General features: G+C 39.1%; 1 protein-coding gene across 2 annotated transcripts in view; it reads right to left on the bottom strand.

Moving 5' to 3' along the window:
* The window catches only part of wdr27 (WD repeat domain 27), a 43,590-nt gene that overhangs the window by 15,573 nt on the left and 7,983 nt on the right, over positions 1 to 20,034 (bottom strand). For both annotated transcript variants that reach the window (XM_006800781.2, XM_006800782.2), the window contains exons 13-22: positions 15,752 to 15,821; positions 15,477 to 15,548; positions 15,299 to 15,399; positions 14,795 to 14,884; positions 13,963 to 14,084; positions 12,685 to 12,818; positions 12,378 to 12,475; positions 11,216 to 11,337; positions 6,918 to 7,015; positions 2,172 to 2,274 (exon numbers count right to left, since the gene is read on the bottom strand). In XM_006800781.2, the coding sequence (XP_006800844.2) occupies positions 2,172 to 2,274; positions 6,918 to 7,015; positions 11,216 to 11,337; positions 12,378 to 12,475; positions 12,685 to 12,818; positions 13,963 to 14,084; positions 14,795 to 14,884; positions 15,299 to 15,399; positions 15,477 to 15,548; positions 15,752 to 15,821 (1,010 nt within the window). The remainder of the gene's footprint in view (positions 1 to 2,171; positions 2,275 to 6,917; positions 7,016 to 11,215; positions 11,338 to 12,377; positions 12,476 to 12,684; positions 12,819 to 13,962; positions 14,085 to 14,794; positions 14,885 to 15,298; positions 15,400 to 15,476; positions 15,549 to 15,751; positions 15,822 to 20,034) is intronic.

Here is a 20,034-nt window from a genome sequence, read left to right on the forward strand (position 1 = left end):
GTTGGATGCTGATTTTCAGCTTTAAAAACTGTGTAAGCGTAAATTTTAATGTCAAAACATAAATACTCATACTGAAGTTTGTTGCACAGACAGATCTCAAAATAGTGAACATCTCAAAATCAAGCTGCCATTACCAATTATAACAAAGCCTTTCAGATACTGCGTGTTACTAGTGTATTTTGCTTTGAGGTAGTTAGGAATTGTTAATCACCCCTGTGGGAGTTGTGGATTTTATACTTCCTCTCGTTGATTTAAAAAAAGAAAACCCCCAAAAATCGTTAGTGTACTGAGTGGCTCCATCTGTTTCATTTGAGACCTTAGAACAGAAAGTTTGTTATTGTATACTTTTTCTAAATATAATCAGTAAGTTTTTAGAAAAATGCATTAACCTCAGTGCCATAAGGACAGATAAAAACAGATGTGGGGATGTCTGCTACAAGATGAAGACTCATCAAATTCCTGCAGCTGTTTTGTATCATGTTTCCCCGAAAAAAAGAAAAAAAAAAACCCTGCTTCAATTGAATCCTGTCAAAAGAGTGACTCCTGTCTAAGGCTTATGAAGTGTGTGATGCCTGAAAGGGATTTAGGTATATGGAAGAAAAAAGTTCTCTTAGGAATGTTTTAATATCACATGGATCACATGATGTATCAGTTTATGTCAATAGTAACTGAAACGGAGCAGAGCCCAGGGTCAGGAGGGTTTGCAATATATCACTGAGCATATATTCTGATTAATAAATTGATAATTAAGTCACAGTTTCATGATAAGAAATAATACATATTTCATCTGTATACAGAAAAGCTTAATATCAGCCATGCTAAAATGATATTCCACTTCGGTTACTTTTGGGCTAAGATTTTTGGAAAATGTGTAATATGATCTAGGGAGTCTTTTTTAGACCATTCAGGTTACTTTTTTTCCATGATTGCTTTTTGATATATTAAGACAAGTACAAATGTGTCTGGCTCATATAAGTCTCAAGGCAGCTACAAATAAATACGATGTAGCTCACTACCGTATACTCTCCCAGTTTCCAAGAAACGCTGGAAATGACCGATCTCAACAGAGATGCAAAAGTCTGTGCTGTGCTGAGTCCCCATAATTAATAAGAATCGGCAGCATGCATATATTATTCCACTGCTTTCAACAAGCACGTATACGAGAAGAACAGAGAGATGGATAAGGAAAAGGGAGGCTGTCTTCTGGAAACGTCTTGAAAGTAAGGCAAGTTCTGGAAAAGCAATTAAACAGTTGTGCTTCAACATGAATGTTGACTTCTTTGGAAAAAGGGTTGAATCCAAATACAAATCTCTGAGTCAAGCACAAACAGTCCTTTCCTTAAATGGAAGTAAAACTGATAAAGATATTAATCATTTTTGCTGCTATTTTTACCTTCCTAAGGTCAGTTATGTTGTAGTTTTAACTTGGGTGACAACATTTATTAGCCAAACATTAGCAGGTAGAGAACTCTAAAACTAGGGTGCCACATGTGAGACAGCTCTGGCATCCATGTGAGCAAGTCTGAGACTGAAAGTGAATCTATAGGAAGGAGGATCAGGGAGCAGGAGGTGAGGAGATACGGCATCTTGGGAGATATGAGAAGGTTAGGGTTTGGGAATTAATTTTTAAAGTTAATCTTGTAGGTCTCAGTGATTTTGCAATGAGTAGAGGTATTATATAATTAGTGGATTTAGAATCAGTCTTGTTGAAGCCATCACATTTTGCCAAACCAAGGCCATAGCTTTTTTTCTTTGTCCCGAACTGAACCACTTGGTTCTACAGTGCACAAGTCACGTGTTTGGTTTGCTTTCCTTCTTCACACCAGTTTGAGTGATCTTACCTGTAGTGTCCTGTAATGGTACAATTTAAATTTCCATTTCTACCAACTCCTCCAAAAGCCATTCTGAATACCTGTGCCATGGGCATTTCGCCAAGCAGGATCATATAACATAAATGTTTTACAACCAGGACATGTATATCTATTTTATGTCTAAAATACTTGGCCATCTCTCAGGTGCTGTGCCAGGTCTTTGCTGGATTATTCCTGTTTCTTAAGGACATGAGACTGTCTGACACTATACAATATACTATACACTGACACGATAACATTTTTTTTTATCTGTTTGCAATGTATACAGGTGGCTTTGATGGACCCAGTGAGACTGCTTACACAGTTATCCTCAGAGCCCGTGGCAATGAAGCGTCCACATGGCGAAATGGCTGAAGAGCAGGGCTGGCAGCGATTTACATGGTTCTCATAACGCCGTACACACCTGGTGAGAAGAAGCACACAGTGGTAAGAAATCACTGATGTTAATAAATTCAAACAACTTTATGTGACGTACAGACTTGATGCTTGACCAGTGATCCTTTATATTAGTTTGTATGTTATAAGGCAATCTAAAAGGTTTTACTGGGTCTAGTAAACTTAAAATAAATGTTTGGGAAATGGGATATCTTTGGTACGCATGCTATTTCACAGTGCACACATTACGATGCTGAAGCGTTGAGCTGAAGGTGCAAAATATATGGAACAGAAGGAGAACGGCACTCCATGGACTGCTTTACAAACAACTGAACCAGCTGAGCACAGGGAGTTGAGCATGACTCAAGGAAAACACAGGAAAGAGACTTCGTTAATGAAAAATGTTTCCCTCATGCAACTTCTGTGCTGTTTCATTTGGTTTGCAAAGGCATGTAATGTCTTTGCAATGCCACTAACAGGTAACTAAGCTAGTGCCTCTATATGAGCTGGCATAGTGGCAGGCCAGTGCTTTGACAGCATCTGGTGAGAGCATGTCTTTGACATTCATATGCTAATGTCATTAAGTTGGGCTAAAAGTAGGGCATATTCACCGACCATAAAGAAATCTGATATACCCAGTACCAGAACTTTATGGAACTTATAATGTTGAGTTGGTGCTAAACTGTGCCAGAAAACTGTTTGATCAGTTTAATGGCATGCTTTCTTTCATTGCTCTTCTCTCGTATTCAATGGGATTACTTAATTATCTATTTTTTTCAGGATGACGACATTGTCAGCTGACTATGACATTTGCTCATGTAGCCCTCAATAAAAAGGCCATATGATAGAACAGAAGCAACAAGATGGGACAGTCCATAGGTTTTCCTCTTCAGATTTTGGAAAGATTTCGAACAGTTATTTCTTAAATAATGAACTTTTTCGTCACAAAAAAACTTCTTTTCTTTTATAATACACAAACTTTCTGTCTGTGTTTGCTTCATTTTTCATCAACTCTGACAAGATCAGGAGTTTAGCAGCCAAACTTGACATGCAGTTACATTTTAGGCCCATGAAGGTTCTTATCTATATCAGCAATGGGGTAAAATGACCCTTCAGTTACAGGTGCATCTTCACCATATAAAAGTGTTTTATCAGTTTAAATTTACAACGATAAAGTCTTATTTATATCCACAAAAGCTATTTTAAAATCATACATTATATCTATATAGTGTTGCCTAGCAACAACCTAGCAACAAAACCAATTTTTGTTTGTATGCACTGAAAATTATGAAAGAGGATTAGGGCTACTGGGGAAAAAAGTGGTCACGTCTTTATTTTCTTCTTTTCCAGACTGACTTTTTTCTTGGAATTCTGACTTTTTCCTCTGAATTATTTTTTCTCAGAATTCTGACTTTTTTCCCAGAATTTTGAGATTAAAGTCAGAATTCTGACTTTTTTTCTCCTAATTCTGACTTTTTTCTCAGAATTCTGACTTTAATCTCAGAATAATTTTTTCTCAGAGTTCTGGAAAGAAAGAAAAAAAAAAGACTTGCCCACTTTTTTTTTTTTTTCGGTGGCCCTAATCCTCTTTCGTGGAAAATACCTCATAGAAACATCATTTGAATTTCAACAGCACAAACAGGCCAAACAATACTGTAGCACATACAAGTTATTACCTGTTCTGATTTCTAGGGCAACATTACTACATCTTAACATTTCTGCGCTGCAACAGTACTTACACAAATTGTCACTACTGCACTTTAAAAAACACTTTAGCAGTTCACAGTAAGCACTCATCTGGTTTTCTAGGCCAGAGCGTGAAGCTAATGTTTTGACTGAAGAAGGGAAGATGAGTTACACACATACACACTCTATGTTGCGTAAGTGATAACTATCTGGCATTTTACAGATCACTACACCAGAGGGTATGATCCTCTTGAGTGAGAGGCGATACAGTTATTGAATCCACTTGGGTATTCGGTGTCAGTCATCAAGGTAATCAGCAGGGTAATCCTAGCTCATTATATTCTGCCAATACATTTCAGAATATTATCAGATAAGAGCTGGCTTTTTCTTAATATTACTTCATGTAAATACATTGTTTATGTATTTCTTCACATAGATTCAGACTGATTAAATTATGGAAAGTGAAGCACATCACCATCTGTTCTCTATTTTTAGAATCAGCATGTCATCAATTTTGAATCATGCTTAATGCTGGTGTGTACACCCTTCAACTGGAACATTGCATACATATCAAAATACAAGTGGTGACTGAAAGGTTATGGCTTTAAAAGTACTTTAACCAATATAGTGGATCTATACAGTATACTAAACTAATTGTTTGGCAAAGTGGCCATGGTCATCACGTGCTGACGGACAACAGCTGTCCTGGCAATCCTGCAGCTGTCAAACGAAACATGACCACTTATTTAATCAGAACCTTCTAAGAAAATGCCTGGTCTGATTGAGTTCCTGAGTAATCTTATTCTCTGCTTGTCAGCACAAATTCAGTGCATCATCGTATAACATTTTTCGATGAAAAGACATTTCCATTTTAACTATTGTGCATTTCCTTTGAAAAAATTTAACGCCATTACAATTATCATGGGATAGAGACAACATTTGCGTCACATATCTGAAATGTCCCGGTACATATAAGGGTCAGTTCATCAAACTTACACACACGCACACAGTCGTGTCTTCATATCCTTGTGCGGACATCTAATTGACAAAATGCTTTCCCTAGCCACTTACCCTAACCATCAAAAGTGAATGCAAAGCCCTAACCCTTACCCTATTCTGAACCCATAACCTAATTGTATCCCTGACACTAAAACCACATTTTGAGTCTCAAAAATGTCTTCAAACTTATGGGCTGATAGATTTTGTCCCCATAAGGGACTTGTTGGGCCCCACAAGTTTAGTAAACTTCAAATTTTGGGTCCCTGCAAAGATATTTGATAAACAATTTTAACACTGATTTGATTACTTTGATTAGCAGTAAACAAGACTGAAATATTTATTTAGTGGCCTGGTGCCATGTTTTGTGGTTAATAGTCGTTAATTGTTTTCATCCATGCGTATGTTTCACCTCCAAAGAACTCTGCGTACTGAGGGATGTTTGATAAAACCTCTTAAAATGAGGGGTTGACCTAGAAACGAGCCACAAATATTTATCAGATAGCATTAAGATTTGATGGAGGGACGGAAGAGGAGTTACACATGGAAGCAGCTTCAGGCATGAAAGAATGAAATACTCAATAATGCCATTGAACTCGGCCCAAAAAAAAAGAAGAAAGGGAAAAAAAATCCAAATCACTGAGGAATGTTTGTGTAAGAAAATGTTGAAGTTAGTCGAATATAAGGTCATCTTCTTAGTCTCAACAAAAGAAGTGTAATAAAAATGATTTCTTTCCTAACGTTCTTGGACTTATGAGAATCTGGAGGATTTGGTGAAATAACACTAGACTCAGAAGCCAACCTTCATCCAGGTTTGTCAACAGGTGATAAAGGTTGAATAGGAATGTTACAAATTTTGGCAAAATAATTTCATAATGAAAAAGAAATTTTCAGAATTTCCAAGCATATTGATCACTATTACTTCCTTTAATGTATAGTATTAGGAGAAAATCTTGAGCTAGCCCTCATTTCCTTGTATTTTGCTAACAAGGAGACATTCTAATCCTTTCTTAAAGTAGTCTTGTGCAAGAGTTATCCAGGCTTCAGTCCAATGCTTGTACCTGACTGTCTTCAGAGGAATGTTGTTTTTGTTTGTTTGTTAAACCACTTAACTTTGGCCAATGAATCATTTAAGCATAAAAAAGCCACTAAATCAAGGGATGACCAGGAGTGTCTTCATCTTTATCTTTTGGCACTTTGTTACAAGCAGCCAGTTGCAAAGACACACATTTTCTTCCCATTTCTTTATCTGGCTTTATCAAAATGCTAAAGATAAAAGAATTTTGCAGATCTAAAATAGTATTTTTGCACTAACAAGGTAATTCCAACAGAGCTATTAGCTGAAAACTTGGCATGTCTCTACATGTTGTGCAGTATGAAATCAGTGCAGCACAAAAGATGAAGAGGCATCCGAAAAGAATTCTTTCATACTGATGACTCCAAATTTGACATTTTTAGTTCAAATTGTTGTCAATGTGTACAGAGGAGGTACAACAATGAGAACGTTAGCTACTGATACAACAGTGCTCATGGTGTTAAAAATATGAATGCCAAAAAGTACAATCAGATTGTGATCCACTCGTGAAATACCATCTAGAAAGTCGGCAACAATGCTTACCAATTTAAAAAACTAAAATGTTAAAAAAAACAAAACAAAAAAAAAACAAAAGTCGACAAACTGATCTGTGACATCAGGGTTACTTGATCTTTTATATACTTTGCTCAAAGCCTTTGCAAAAAGAAATCTTATGTAGTAAATCATTTACTACATAAGATTGTTGTAGTAGCATTTACAGCATTTACAGTAATTTACAATTACTGTAAATGCATTAGCTACTGATACAATAGTGCTTATAGGTTTTGAACATGATTTCCCTTTAAGAAGCAAGAGACTACAGTAGATTATAAAGCACAATTTTCCTTGCCTTATGATCATATTAAGAGTACATTCAATACAAATTGCACAGAATATGTTACAATAATACAGACCTAAGTGTTCGAAGGTCCCAAATCTTCATACCATCAGTGACAGCACTGGTCAGGAAGAGGTTGTATGAATCTGGAGCCTGTGAGCTAAACGCTGATCCCTTTAATGATACACAATGAACAAAACAGCTTAGTCAGCACAAGCTTTACCTGAAAATGGATATAAATCTTCTTTTTTTCCCTAACTTTTTCATGACTATACTATTACTATAATGTATACTACTTCAAAACAGAAGGTGATATTTAAAAAAAAATCATGCTGGGCTGTAAAAACAAATAACGGAAGCAAAAGTGAGGTTAGGTGGGAGTGTCTTTGTGTCATCACTGTTTTTTAGTTAAATAGAAAAGCAAAGAACTTCTACTACAAATCTATCCATCTATTCCACACAGCTCTTTCAGACCAACTTATTGAATGCTATAGGTAAATGTGTAAGAGAGAAAAGCTTAGGGAGAGCCGGAGAGAAAAAGAGTTAGAGAGAGAAAGAAGCGGTGGGGGGGATTGTTTAGATTTCCACTGAAAGTGTGAGAACGGCAGCCTGAGAGGGCATTTCCAGTTCTTTTTTTCCGAGAAGTCCTGCGCTGTGATGAGTTCCAGGTGAATTTTGTCAAAAAGGCGATGGAAATTTCAAGTAAGAAAAGCTGCTTCTCAAAATGCAGTTCCTGATGTTTGGTGAGCCTCAGGAGGAAAACCAATAGTGAAGGGAAAAAATGTGTGACTCCAAGCAGGAGCAATGCTACTAATCCTACGGCACCCAAAGGCCCCTTAGGCCCCCAGGCGGAGAATCCCATAGTGACATCAATAGCCAAGCTAAAAACAACACACCACAGGCTTTCCGCAATGTAATGCACACAATAGCTGGCGTGACAAAGAACAAGCACCTCTGGGCTGACGGAATAAAGTCAGCTGTGTGCAAGAGTGAATTGCAGTTGAATGCTTTAATGCACTTCATCCATACCACAAGGTACAGTGTATCCAGCTAATCCAGGCTGGCCTGAGTCTAAAGCAAGTTGAGGTAAATGTGACCAAAGTCAGTATCTAAGGGTCAGTGGGTACAAGCCTCCTTCACACAAAAACATATTCTTTTCTGCATCTACTAAGTTACATGAGCATCTGTACAATAGGTAATTATTTTTATATATTTTTTATAATAAACGTTAATGGGTTTGTTGCTGTTACAAAGCTGGCAAGCATTCTTATGACTCTTGTATGTAGAGATACCAGTCCCTCTATATCACTGTAACATGTGAGGCAGTAAAAATGCTAACTATAAGCTGAATAAATAAATGAGACTTGAATAAATGAATTTTATAGTTTCACTGCGAATGATGTAATATTCTTCATAGCACTATAATAGATGTGAACGCCGGCCCAAGCTGTCTACTTATTAGACACCAACAAATTGACTCCAGATTGGTTCAAGACAGTGATGTGGAAGTAAGGCCACATAAACCCAGACTGCATCATGGAACAGCTTTACTCCAAGGCCATCATCCAGCATGGAATCTCCTCCTGCCATCCCCTATGGCAGTCTTAATCCTCCTGCGCTACGGAGTAACATTCAAGATGAATGATACTGATGATGGCATGTCCTGTCTGTCTGTCACGGAAATGTTTGTATAACCATGATTTTTGTTTTTAACCATGACCTTTTTCATTCACACCACAAACTTAACACTTTTATTGCCTCAAAAACGATCCGTGTCTTGTGCCTTACGTAACTTGCGAAACACTCATAGATGCCTTATGTAAGACTATTACATCTGCCAAATAGTAGCCCCTTCAAGGGTAAAATGGAAGATGAGGCTCACACCAGTAATCGATTCCAAGTCAAGCAAATTCTTCGCTTTGTGGGTTAGATCTCAACGTCATCCAATCTGCGTATGGACTGAGGAGATGTCTCTGCCTCTATCAAAGATTGGAGGTTAAGGCCAGGTTTAGTCAGACTATGAATGAGAAAAGACGTGAAAAAGATTTGACAATGCTCAGCAACATAAAAACTTAAAGCCTTTCAAAAAAAATGCATTTGTATTAAAGAATACTATCATTATCAGGATAAGTGCAATGTTTATGGTTAAGGGTGAAAAATCTTTTTTAGTAAAGAGTTCTGTCCCTTTAGGCCAAGCAATGATTGAATTCAATTCACTTTTATTTATATAGTGCCAAATCACCACAACAGTCATCTCAAGGTGCTTTATATTGTAAGCTAAAGACCCTGCAATGCAAGAGAGAAAACCTCAACATCAAACAACCACCTGTGAGCAAAAACTTTGCGACTGTGGAAAGAAGAAAACTCCGTCAGAACCAAGTTCAAGCAGGGGGAACCATATGCTGCGACAGGCTGGGGGTGATGGGAGGAAGATGGGACAAAAGACAGTGTGGAAGAGAGCCAGAAATGAACTAAAGATTAAATGCAGAGAGGTGTGTAAGCACACAGAGAGCAGCCTAGGCCTATTGCACTAAGGGAGAATTTAGGGTCACCTGATCCAGCCCTAACTATATGCTTTATTAAAAAAGAAAGTTTTAAGTCTAATCTTAAAAGTAGAGATGGTGTCTGCTTTGCAAATCCAAATTAGGAGCTGTTTCCACAGAAGAGGAGCCTGAAAGTAAGCCTGCTCTATTGGGGTGATACAGTTCTATGAGGTCTTTAAGATAAGCTGGGGTCTGATTATTCAACACCCCGTATGTGAGGAGAAGGAACTGAAATTTGATTCTAAGAAAAGCCAGGATGGAAGAAAAATGCTGTCTCTTTCTAATCTCTGTCAGTATACTTGCTGCAGAAGTTTGGATCAACTGAAGGCTTTTCTCGGGGGGTTTTAAGGACACCCTGATAACAATGAAGTAATAAATGCATCAACTATTTTTCAGCATCACTCTAAGACAGGATGTTTCTAATTTTAGATAACATTGTGTGAATGTAGTCGTACATATTTATTTAACATACACACTGAAGGACAAAAATGGTAAAAAATGACTCCAGAATTCCTCACAGCGTTACTGGGGGCCAAGGTAATGCCATCAAGAATAAGTATCTGGTTCAACCCAGTAACATGACAAAACGTGTAATTAACATGCCAGTCCACCGTGTCCATTTCACGCTTTGGCTAGGCAAAGCGTGAAATGGACAGGCATGCAGAAGTTGCATTACCAGCAGGGGGAGAAGCTCCCCCGTGATTATTTTCATGTTTGCTTGGAATAAAATATCTCCCTCGGCTGTCACTGCACGTGACTGCAACTTACTGCAACGTCGGCATGCATTCATGTGTGAAATGGAGATGGTGGACTATCTGTTACACACTTTGCCGTGATATCATGCTCAATTGTCTAAGGTGAGGACATCCCAAAAAGAACGCTGGTTTGAGCGGGGAGTCAAGGAGGCCATTTATGTGACCAATGGTCATGACAATTTGCAGTCAGCCCATTATTAGTCAGTTGTGCTAGAGTCAATGATTATGCAAATGTAGTGTTTATAAGGTTGGGGAAACCTCAAGTGACACTGTGGAAGTCACTTGGATGAGTGACGAAATATTTCTCCAACTGGAAAAGCTACGTCCACATGAGCAGAATGAACCTTTTTTTGGATTGGGTTGTCAGGTTAGACATTTTTAAACACTTAAACTTACACAACACTTACACCTAAAGCTGTTTCTCTTAAATTATCTTACATTATCTGCTAAAATGAGAAGCAATTGGAAATAAATTGTTCAAGCACTTGATTTAGAGCCTGGAGCGTTTCCCAGGTGTCACAGGGCGAGAGTTGGGGTACACCCTAGACGACGTACCAGTACACCACAAGGAGACAAACATTGGAGGAAGCTGGAGTTCCTGGACAGGGTCCATGCATTCACAGGGACAACATACAAACTCCACACTTAAAGACTCTAGTGGGTATCAAAAAGTCCTTTCATACTGTAAGTCGCTTATATACACTGTGATGACTGACATTACAACGTAACCAATTATATATTATAAAGCTGGGTTCACATCTACTTCTTTAAATTGAATTTTCAAATATACCGCATACCCAAATGGAAATATTTTAACAGAATTCCAAATACAGATTTGATTTAAAAAGCAACATCTTCCAGTTTTTGAAACAATTCTGGTTTAGCATGTGGACAAAATATCACTTTACCGCTAAGTGGTTCACTGGTGAGCTGGTGGGTATTAAGTGATTAACAAGATGACATATAATAGTATTAGACAAAGATACAATCGAATGGAATTACTATTACACAAGACAAATACATGCATATACATAACAAGGGTAGTTTTTTTCACATGAACGGTCGAATCACCTCACCTTGTTCTGTGTGATGCAGTGGATGGCTCTGCTGTGGGCATCAGGCACCTCTGAGGCAACTGTACCTTTGTTCATGTCAAATACTTGAATAGACCGATCTGACCCACACACCAAAACAATGTCTGAAACAGCTTGTTAAGTAATGTTTTAACGTTTATCTCAGAGGACCAGCACCTCAAACAAAAATAACATATATTTAATCAACTATTTTCTATCATTTAAAACCTTGGTAGCTTTTTAGGGGCATGTGATGTATTCAGTCAAAAACTGAATACAATGGTTTGCCTTCCTGTAGACATCTTAATTCATTCCATGCTGTTTTATTTAAGTAGACAGAAATGAAAAGAAGGCCTTGTAGGCCTTCTTATGGTGTACATGGACACTCCTACTAAAGAACAGTGTTAAAATCTCATGAGATATTTTAACAGTTTTAAAAATCCAAAATATTTCATACACACTTTGACCTATGAAGGCTGCCATTATTTTATATGACCAATCAATTTTATGATGTAAACTTGTTGCATCCCACAGCTATCATTACAAATTCGCTATTTCTGACAGACTGGACAGTTTCCAGAAGAACTTAACATTACTCTGTCTATGCAACTGATCCATTTCACTAAGAAAAATAGCTCACAAATGCTGTTGGTTATACGTGACAATTTTCACTTATGAGTCTAAATGCTCTCAGATAGCAAATGAAACTTCAGTTTTTTGTTTTCTTACCCTTCCCAATTCAAGTGCATAATCCTTGCTAAAGTGGCCACTTCAGGACAAATAGCACTGGCTACCATTCATCTGCAATGAGTGTTGGCTGTCAGTTCACTGTTTACCTCAGCTGTCAATATGTGTCCATGTCTATTTACTATGTGAAAATAGTAAATAGTAAATAAAGTGGAGCAGAACTGCTCCTGAGAGGACCTCTTATTAGTGGATTTATTGGAAAATAAATGCATTGTAAACCCTCAAATTCCTCACATTCCTAAATAAACTACAGAAAACCTCATTCATTTACAGGTAGAATCCACAATGGAAGTCCTGGGGCAACATCTAAAGACACCATAGACAAACTGCTGTGGATGACATGGGAAATGTCTGTATATGTGCAGTCTGAACTGAAACACCTCTGCTGTACGGACAGTAACAACAGGAGGAAGGATACGGGAAAAAAAATCATTGATCGCAGACAAGGCAGTGATGTCTGTTGTTGATGTTGTCGTAAAGCATCCAGCCAATTTGCTGACACTCCGTTGATGATATCTAAGGAGAAAAAAACAGCTTGAATTTGTCTCACTTTCTTCACAATACATCCATGTATACAGCTTCATGACAAAAAAGATTATATAGGAATTCAGCTGAAGACCAATGAAGAAAATACATACATAAACCAATAGTTTACGTAGCATTTATAAGGTTCACATGGTAAACTGTTGTGTATCTATTTACATGTATAGATCACTTGCAGTTACCTTTTTATGTCATCGCGCGTGATGTCCAGGTTATACAGGTACAGGTACAGAGAGGGCCCGGATGCCAGAAGTACAAATTTGTCGAGATAATAAAATTGAGCACCTCTAATGGGTTTGGAGAACATTTTGTCACCCTAGCAGAGACAAAAATCAGCCTTAATAGTATGTTTTTTTAAATTATTGAAACATTTGCAAGACTTCAGTTTTACTTCAGGTTTTACTTCAGTCTTACTTATACCAGTATACCAGACCACATCTCATCAACACAGACTTACAATTTGGAGTGGTTAACAAACATTTTTTCACAACTGCAACTCTCAGAAGCCGTTTGTGATCCTGGCTCACCCAGACATAGCCCTTGTCCCTGAAACGACTTGTATTCATTGCCAAGTTGTTTCACAAAAATACCAAGCAGTCAAAGGCTGTAGACCCAGCCAAACTGTCTAACTGAGTGAAACAAAGCAGGGATGATAAGCATCAGATATGGGGAGACCTTGGAGCTTAAGGACAGACCCTTGTTTTTACTTGGCATGACAGAGCAACTGAGTGTCCCATTAAATATGATACCCAGTGAGGTAAGAAGGGTCTGCATACGATCAGAGTTTTGGATGCTCCAACTTCAGTTGAGGCTTTGATAGCAAAAGTGCTATCACTGCGCCAAGAAACACATTATTTCATAATTGCATTAATTTGGCTTTCTGCGTTGGCCTCCTTGTTTTTAAATTCCATTAGTTTTCTAATTAGCAGTGGAAACAGTGAATTGAGCAAGTTCTGTACAAACATGTCCAAGATACAATCTGATCATTACACAGAAATTGTCCTATTATAAAGGTGTGCTATGACTGAATTTTATGAACCACAGATGGAAATGGAAAAAGTTTGAACATTTTACCTAACCATTAACACATCGGAATGACATAAGGAGATCTGTAGGGGACTAAAATCCTTCCAACAATCACACTGATCTTTGAAAACACAAGACAAATGTGTGGAGCTATCTATTAGTTATGTAGTCATTTTATTGAACTTCTACATCAATTTAAATTTTTTTAGACCTTCGGAGAGAGGAGATTTTTACAATATGAGGTCACTCTGGCTGGTCTTTATTACACTGGTTTTTATGGTTAGAACTTGGACTTCCAAGGAATGAGGGAAATTTCATAAAGGCTTAAAGTAGGCCATGTAGTTGTGATGGGAGATTAAGGTGACAGGGAGTGAAAGTAAGAAAAAAAAAATAAGACACCGGTATAAGTGTATGCGCATTCACTGGGGATTTACCATGATAATGGCAGGCTCTGAGTTACAGTGAGTCCAGATTTGGAGTGACAGGTCTTCTGACGCACTCAGCCACCACCGTCTGCTAAGGCTCCAGCTCAAACTGCTTATTGGCTTGTCATGCCCTGGATAAAAGAAGGCACGACTTTAGTAACCTGGTAATACAGAGTGTGGCTACAACATCGACTTTTATGGTACTGCTAAGAGAGCCAGGCAGACAGAAGAGAATATGCTTGTGGTGACCTACGTGTCACCTCAGCTTCTCTCCTTTTATCTCTGCTGCCCCCTTGTGGAGACCTGTGATCCAGCTGCACTTCAGCCATCGAGTGATGCCTGACTTGTCTGTCAGTGTTAATTTTACTGCCCGGGACCACTCGTCTCAGAAATGCTTTAATCTTTCACACTGTATATAATAGCGACATATGCTTAGTTTAAACCTAAAAGGTCTCAGAAGAGAATGTGAGCCTTTCAACAATTATTGCTCTGGAACATAAGCAAACCACAGTATTCTGGTAACAGAGAGCTCAGTGTTTAGTTTTTGACAGTGATAGCTTAGTGAGTTAACTAGAATTTTCTTTAACACTCTCATGTCAAGCCATGCATCCATTTCAGAGTAGGTCCAGGTTATTCAGAAGAGCCCAAATGAGTTATCCAAGCCAAGAGCAGACTTATGATTATTAACATCCTTCTTATCTCTGTGAGGTGCCAACTCTTAAACCTTAGCATCATTTGAATCAGTTAAGAAGTTGTATGTCGAACATAAAAAAAACCTCTTTTGATGAGAAACACAAAAATATCAAACAAAAGTACGGGTACTCATCTCTGCATCGCACACCTATGTAGACAGCTGGAGCGCCAGTAAGGCAGGACTTGTACAGTAACAGTGTGCTGTCTCCAAGACCACACAGGATTTGTTTTCCATCACCTTGGGAGGGACAAGGAAACACGGGATTGTTTTATTAGGATTTTTCAGTCCACAGCTGATTTATTACAGCCAAAAATAGTAAAGCAGCCTTTAAGACACAACTGTGAAATGTTGTGTTTGAAAGAGGAACATTCATCTTGAGAAAACAGCAACAGTGAAACTGTTTCTAATATACTGCCAGCTATTTTTCATAAATTATTGTTACCTTACTTCACCCTTACAGCACAGGATGGACAACACTCCATGCAGTCGACAGTTATTAGATCTACTAACGGTTCGACATTGGCAGGTGTTTCTAATACAATCCCAAATCTGACTTATAACCTCAACCTTTAGCATTTCAACTGTTTAAATAATAGTTAAAAACACATAATAATAATAGACAAAAAGACAAAATTACTCATATTAACCTACCTGAATACTGAAGGCATGAGACATGCTTCTTCACGCTCACATCAGCACACGGGATAGCCGGTGCCACACCGTCTGCTGGGTAATCTTTAAGGAGGGAACCTCTAAATGGCAAAAGTATGTTCACTATTCATGTTTTATTAACACTGTCTTTTAAATGAAATTAGCTTAGGTCGCTTACGTATTTCCATCAGCCTTTTTCCTAGAGGAAGACTTTTTTTGAACATTTGTTTTGGGTGAAAACATGATCCTCCTGAAAAGAGGATAAACTAAATTAAAAAAACATATATACACAACCAAATAAAATATATATACATATAGCAACTATATTTTACCTAACAAAAAGGAAATATGAGATTAAAAAATAATTAAGCAAATAAGTGCTTTAAACTTTGGACAGACCAATAAACTGTAATCTGATTATCTATCTGGCAAAAGGTTATTCTGTGATCATACCTCGGGGCACTAGTATATCCAGATGACTTCACTTTACAATGGAAAACCAGAGGCTGGTCCTTTACACCTCCTTCATTAAAAGATAAGATGCTGATTAGGACACCAGCGAAGAAGTGTGTATTATAACGAGTATATATGTCTGCATTTCTAAAACACGAATCAATAGATGGTGCAGTGGCAGGATGAGGTAAGATTCTTTAATATTGCTAAAATGACAATAGTATCGTGAAGCAGTTTCATATTTTAAAAGGAGGATTCAAGATTTCTGGGTGACCACTCCATGCTGTAAGCATTAAGTGTATCCATAAAGCCATGAAGGGTGATGGTTCACTATGAGCTCACTTTTTCCACAGCCATTAAAATTTGTGAGCACTTCCAAAAACTGTTCTTCTGTCAAACAAAGGGGAAGTAAGAAAAGGTCATATAGTCTCCAGGGCCAGGCGTATATATACGTACACACTCTCTGGTCACATTAGGTACACCTTGCTGATACTGGACCTAACCCTCTTTTGCCTTCAGAACTGCTTTAATTTGTGACTATATAGATTCAACAAGGTTATGGAAAACTTCTTTAGAGATTTTGGTTCATGCTGACATGACAGTATCACACAGTTGCTGCAGATTTTTGCACTGCACATCCATGAAGCAAATCTCCCATCCCACCACATCCCAAAGGTGCTCTATTCGATTGAGATCTGGTGGCTGTGGAGTTGTTTTGAGTACAGTGAACTCACTTATATGTTCCAAGCTTATCCTGCTGGAAACATCCATCTAATGTGCAAACTGTAGCATTTAAATGATGCTCAGTTGGTACAAAGGTGCCCAAAGTGTGCCAGTGATGAGAGGATGGAAACTTCTGACCACAACTGTATGTTTTTTTTTTTTTGTTTTTTTTTTGTTTTTTTTTTGCCTGTCCCGTTTGGCTCTTTTGCCATCAGAATTATTGTCTAAAGGCGAAGAAAGATGCCCAACGGATTTTCTTTACCAAATTGACCATCCCAGCTTTGCCGTAATGGTCCATTTGATTCACCTTTTATTCTTTATTTTATTTTCACTTGCTGAATACGGGACAGACTTGACTGGGGGAAAGAAAAGGGAGAAAGAAAGAGGGAAAGAAAAACAGTTGAGAAGAGGGACGGGGGAAAAGGGCAAAAAACAGAATAAGCAAAAAAAAAAAAAAAAAAAAAAAAAAATACATGTATCGATCACCTGGATCACCTGTTGAGAAAGAAAAAAGAAAACAAGCAGAACAAAACGAGAGTAATACAATAAACAACATCACAATGATATATGGGAATATGACAGTAAATACTAAATATTAAACATTATTGTGCAGCACGTAAGATCGACAGCACAGTGTGCATTGAGGTAGGAGCCAAAAAGGGTGTCGTTTGTGTGTGTGATCACCCGTGTGTACACCTGTGAGCATGGACGCGCTTGTTTTCTTAAAAGGTTCCCTCATGTAATGATCTGCTAGAGGGTGTGGGGGGCCACTGCCCCGTCCTCCAGGGCATGAAGCAGGTATGGAGGAGATCAAAACTCCAGACATCCAGAGGCCCCCAGAACACAAGAGACCAAGGAAGACCAACAGAGGGGCAGCCGTGCCACTGTCCCAGAAAGAGCTGAGGAGAGTCCCAGATGAGGGGTCACCCAGCAGCCACGGAGCAGAAGCCAGGGGGGGTTGCAGCGACGTGCCCGTGAGCTCCGCCGGCAGCCAGCTGTGCCTGAGTGACCGAGCCCCAGGCCGAGAGGCCGGGGGCACCCCACCTCCGAAGTGGCCCAAGCGAGCCCCAGGCTCCAGGCCCCGATAAGCAGCCGCCAAGGAGTGAGCCGGTGTGCACCCGGACGCCCACCCCCGGACACAAAGAACCACCAACGCACCGATGTCTGAGGGAGTCCGCCCCCGGCAGGGGAAGTGGTGGGGGGAGATAGGCCTCCAAACCTTGGAGGGCCTGAGCTGTCCTCAGAGAGGTGGCGTCTGATACCCAACCTGACATATGGACACAGACATACAGGCACACACAGATACAAACATCCATTCCCACCCTCATGCTCTCATATGCACTTACTCCACACTTAACCAACGTGGAGACAGACATAAAGAGACGCTGTACACACAATCACACTCCCCAAGCGTACTCTACAAACCGGGTCTAGGTACCCTTGCCCCTGGAGGGGGGAACTGCACCCAGACCCAGGTTGTGTTACCCTTTTTCCCTGCGGTGGGGAGAAGCAGACCGCCCCGACTCCGCAGCAGCAGGGAGGCCCCACATTCCGGACCCCAGTCGGACGGCCAACTCCTCCTCCTAGCCCCCCTGCTCCAGCAGACCGCAGAGAACGAGGGTGAGAGAAGACTCCTAACCTCCCTCCACCCGCTCATTGTAGTGTTGATGCATGTGTGTTCTAAGGTGCATTTAAAACCCAGGAGGGCATGGAGCTACCTGCCAGAGAGCAGCAGGTAAGCGCATAGTCCCTCCTGCTAGCCCTCAATGTCTACGTGTATTTAAAATTGAGAGGTGGGCAACTGTATGTTTAAACATGTTTAAGTATACAAAACCTGAATTGCATAATTCACCTGGTATCACAACAGTTATGTAGTATTTAAATGTTAGGTAAAGCATTAGTCCTTTTAAGTTCTGTGAGACTGGTGGCTTACATGCAAAACCACCTTCCACTCCTCCAATGTGTTGTGAGACGGCATACTAAGTAGCTTTTGCTGCTCCAGAACAGATTACATGTTGAAAAGTAAGCATTTTAGGCCAATTAAATGGAGACGCAATCGCTTGGCGTTGCTTAATGGCCCTATTGATCTCCTGCTGATGTATAATGGTGCTTTAGTTTTACGGGGCAGTAAAAATCCCATAATTTACACTGACTTTACAGTAGACAGTTATTTGAAGCAAAGTGAGAGTTTCAGACAAATTTCCAAAGAAAGTCATATGTGCGTAAAATCACAGCAGTTTGCTGTGCGCTTGTTTTACGGCATTCATTATGAATTAGCCTAATGACAAAAATTATTCAAAGATGTTTCTTAATATTCAGATCCTTTAGTCTGGTTCAGCACATCAGGATGTTCATTGTGTAATGGAACAGCTACAACACCCCAAAACTTTCTGCTCACAAAGTGAGACAGCTGTATGCTCTCCTCAGGTGTTTACCTGTTTACCTCCTGAGTTACTAAATAGGACATTATTCAAATATTCAAACACTGAGGTCAGCATATGTGTATGTAAGGAATCCCTATGATCCAGATTTCAGGCTGTAAACACTCAGAATCTAATAGTTGTTCCACGCTTGTCTCTGTTTATCCCTAATATGGTCATCTGTGGCACAGATCTCTGGATCTGAGCACAGAAGCCCACCCACCCACCAACCTGTTGTTAATGGGAAGCCAAATACAAACAAAATTACTTAAAGGGAGCCAAAATGGCTTGCTACAGATAAACGCTATTCTAGCTGAGCTTAAAAAAAGCACATAGAAGAGCCCCTTTGAAATGTCCGATACTCTTTTGTTTGTTTATTTGTTTTATAAGAATTAGCCAACCAAGTCATGTTCTCAATCAGTCAACTCAGACCTCATTTTACATTAGCTGTGTCACAGCTGTACTGACCTGTGATGAGAAGAGCAGACAGTAGCAGACAGCAATGTGAGTAGAACTAAAAGTATCAGAGGCACCTTAGTAAGCTGTCACAGAACTACATTACAAACATGAAGCTAAAGTAAGGCCACAGTGTGTGGTCTGTATCAAGGTAACTGTTCTGTTTTATTTAGACCTTGTAAAACTACATGCCCACATATTTAGGTATAGACCAAGGTGACGTTGAGAACCTCAGTTTCTCTATCTCTCTTTGATCTGGTTTCACAGAAATTCTTTTTCTCTGCCATCCAAGATTTTACATCTTCAAAACAGTGGAGGCAATTAATATCGCTTGGATCACAATGTTTTATGGGGAAATACAACTCATACAGTGGGTCCAATCATTTTCAGTTCATTATTTGCACTATTTTCTGTTCATTCTGTGAGAGAAAATCCTGTAGATCACTGCAGTTTAGTGGGAATTTTAGGGCCCAACGGCTTCTAGTGCTTCAAGGAGGGAACTCTATTGTGCTCCACGTCATCTGCCTTTCTTTGTTTCTTTATTTCATTTTATTCTTAATAAATTGTGACACCTCAGGTCAAACAGTAAAGCTGTCTATTCTCCCTGACAGAGAAATCTAAATGAATCAGATTCACATCTGCAGTATTTTCATGCTGACTGATACTGATCTGATCACTCTATGG

This window comes from Neolamprologus brichardi, chromosome 13 (assembly GCF_056152115.1).
Source record: "Neolamprologus brichardi isolate AB-2024 chromosome 13, ASM5615211v1, whole genome shotgun sequence".
NCBI classification, from domain to species: Eukaryota; Metazoa; Chordata; class Actinopteri; order Cichliformes; family Cichlidae; genus Neolamprologus; species Neolamprologus brichardi.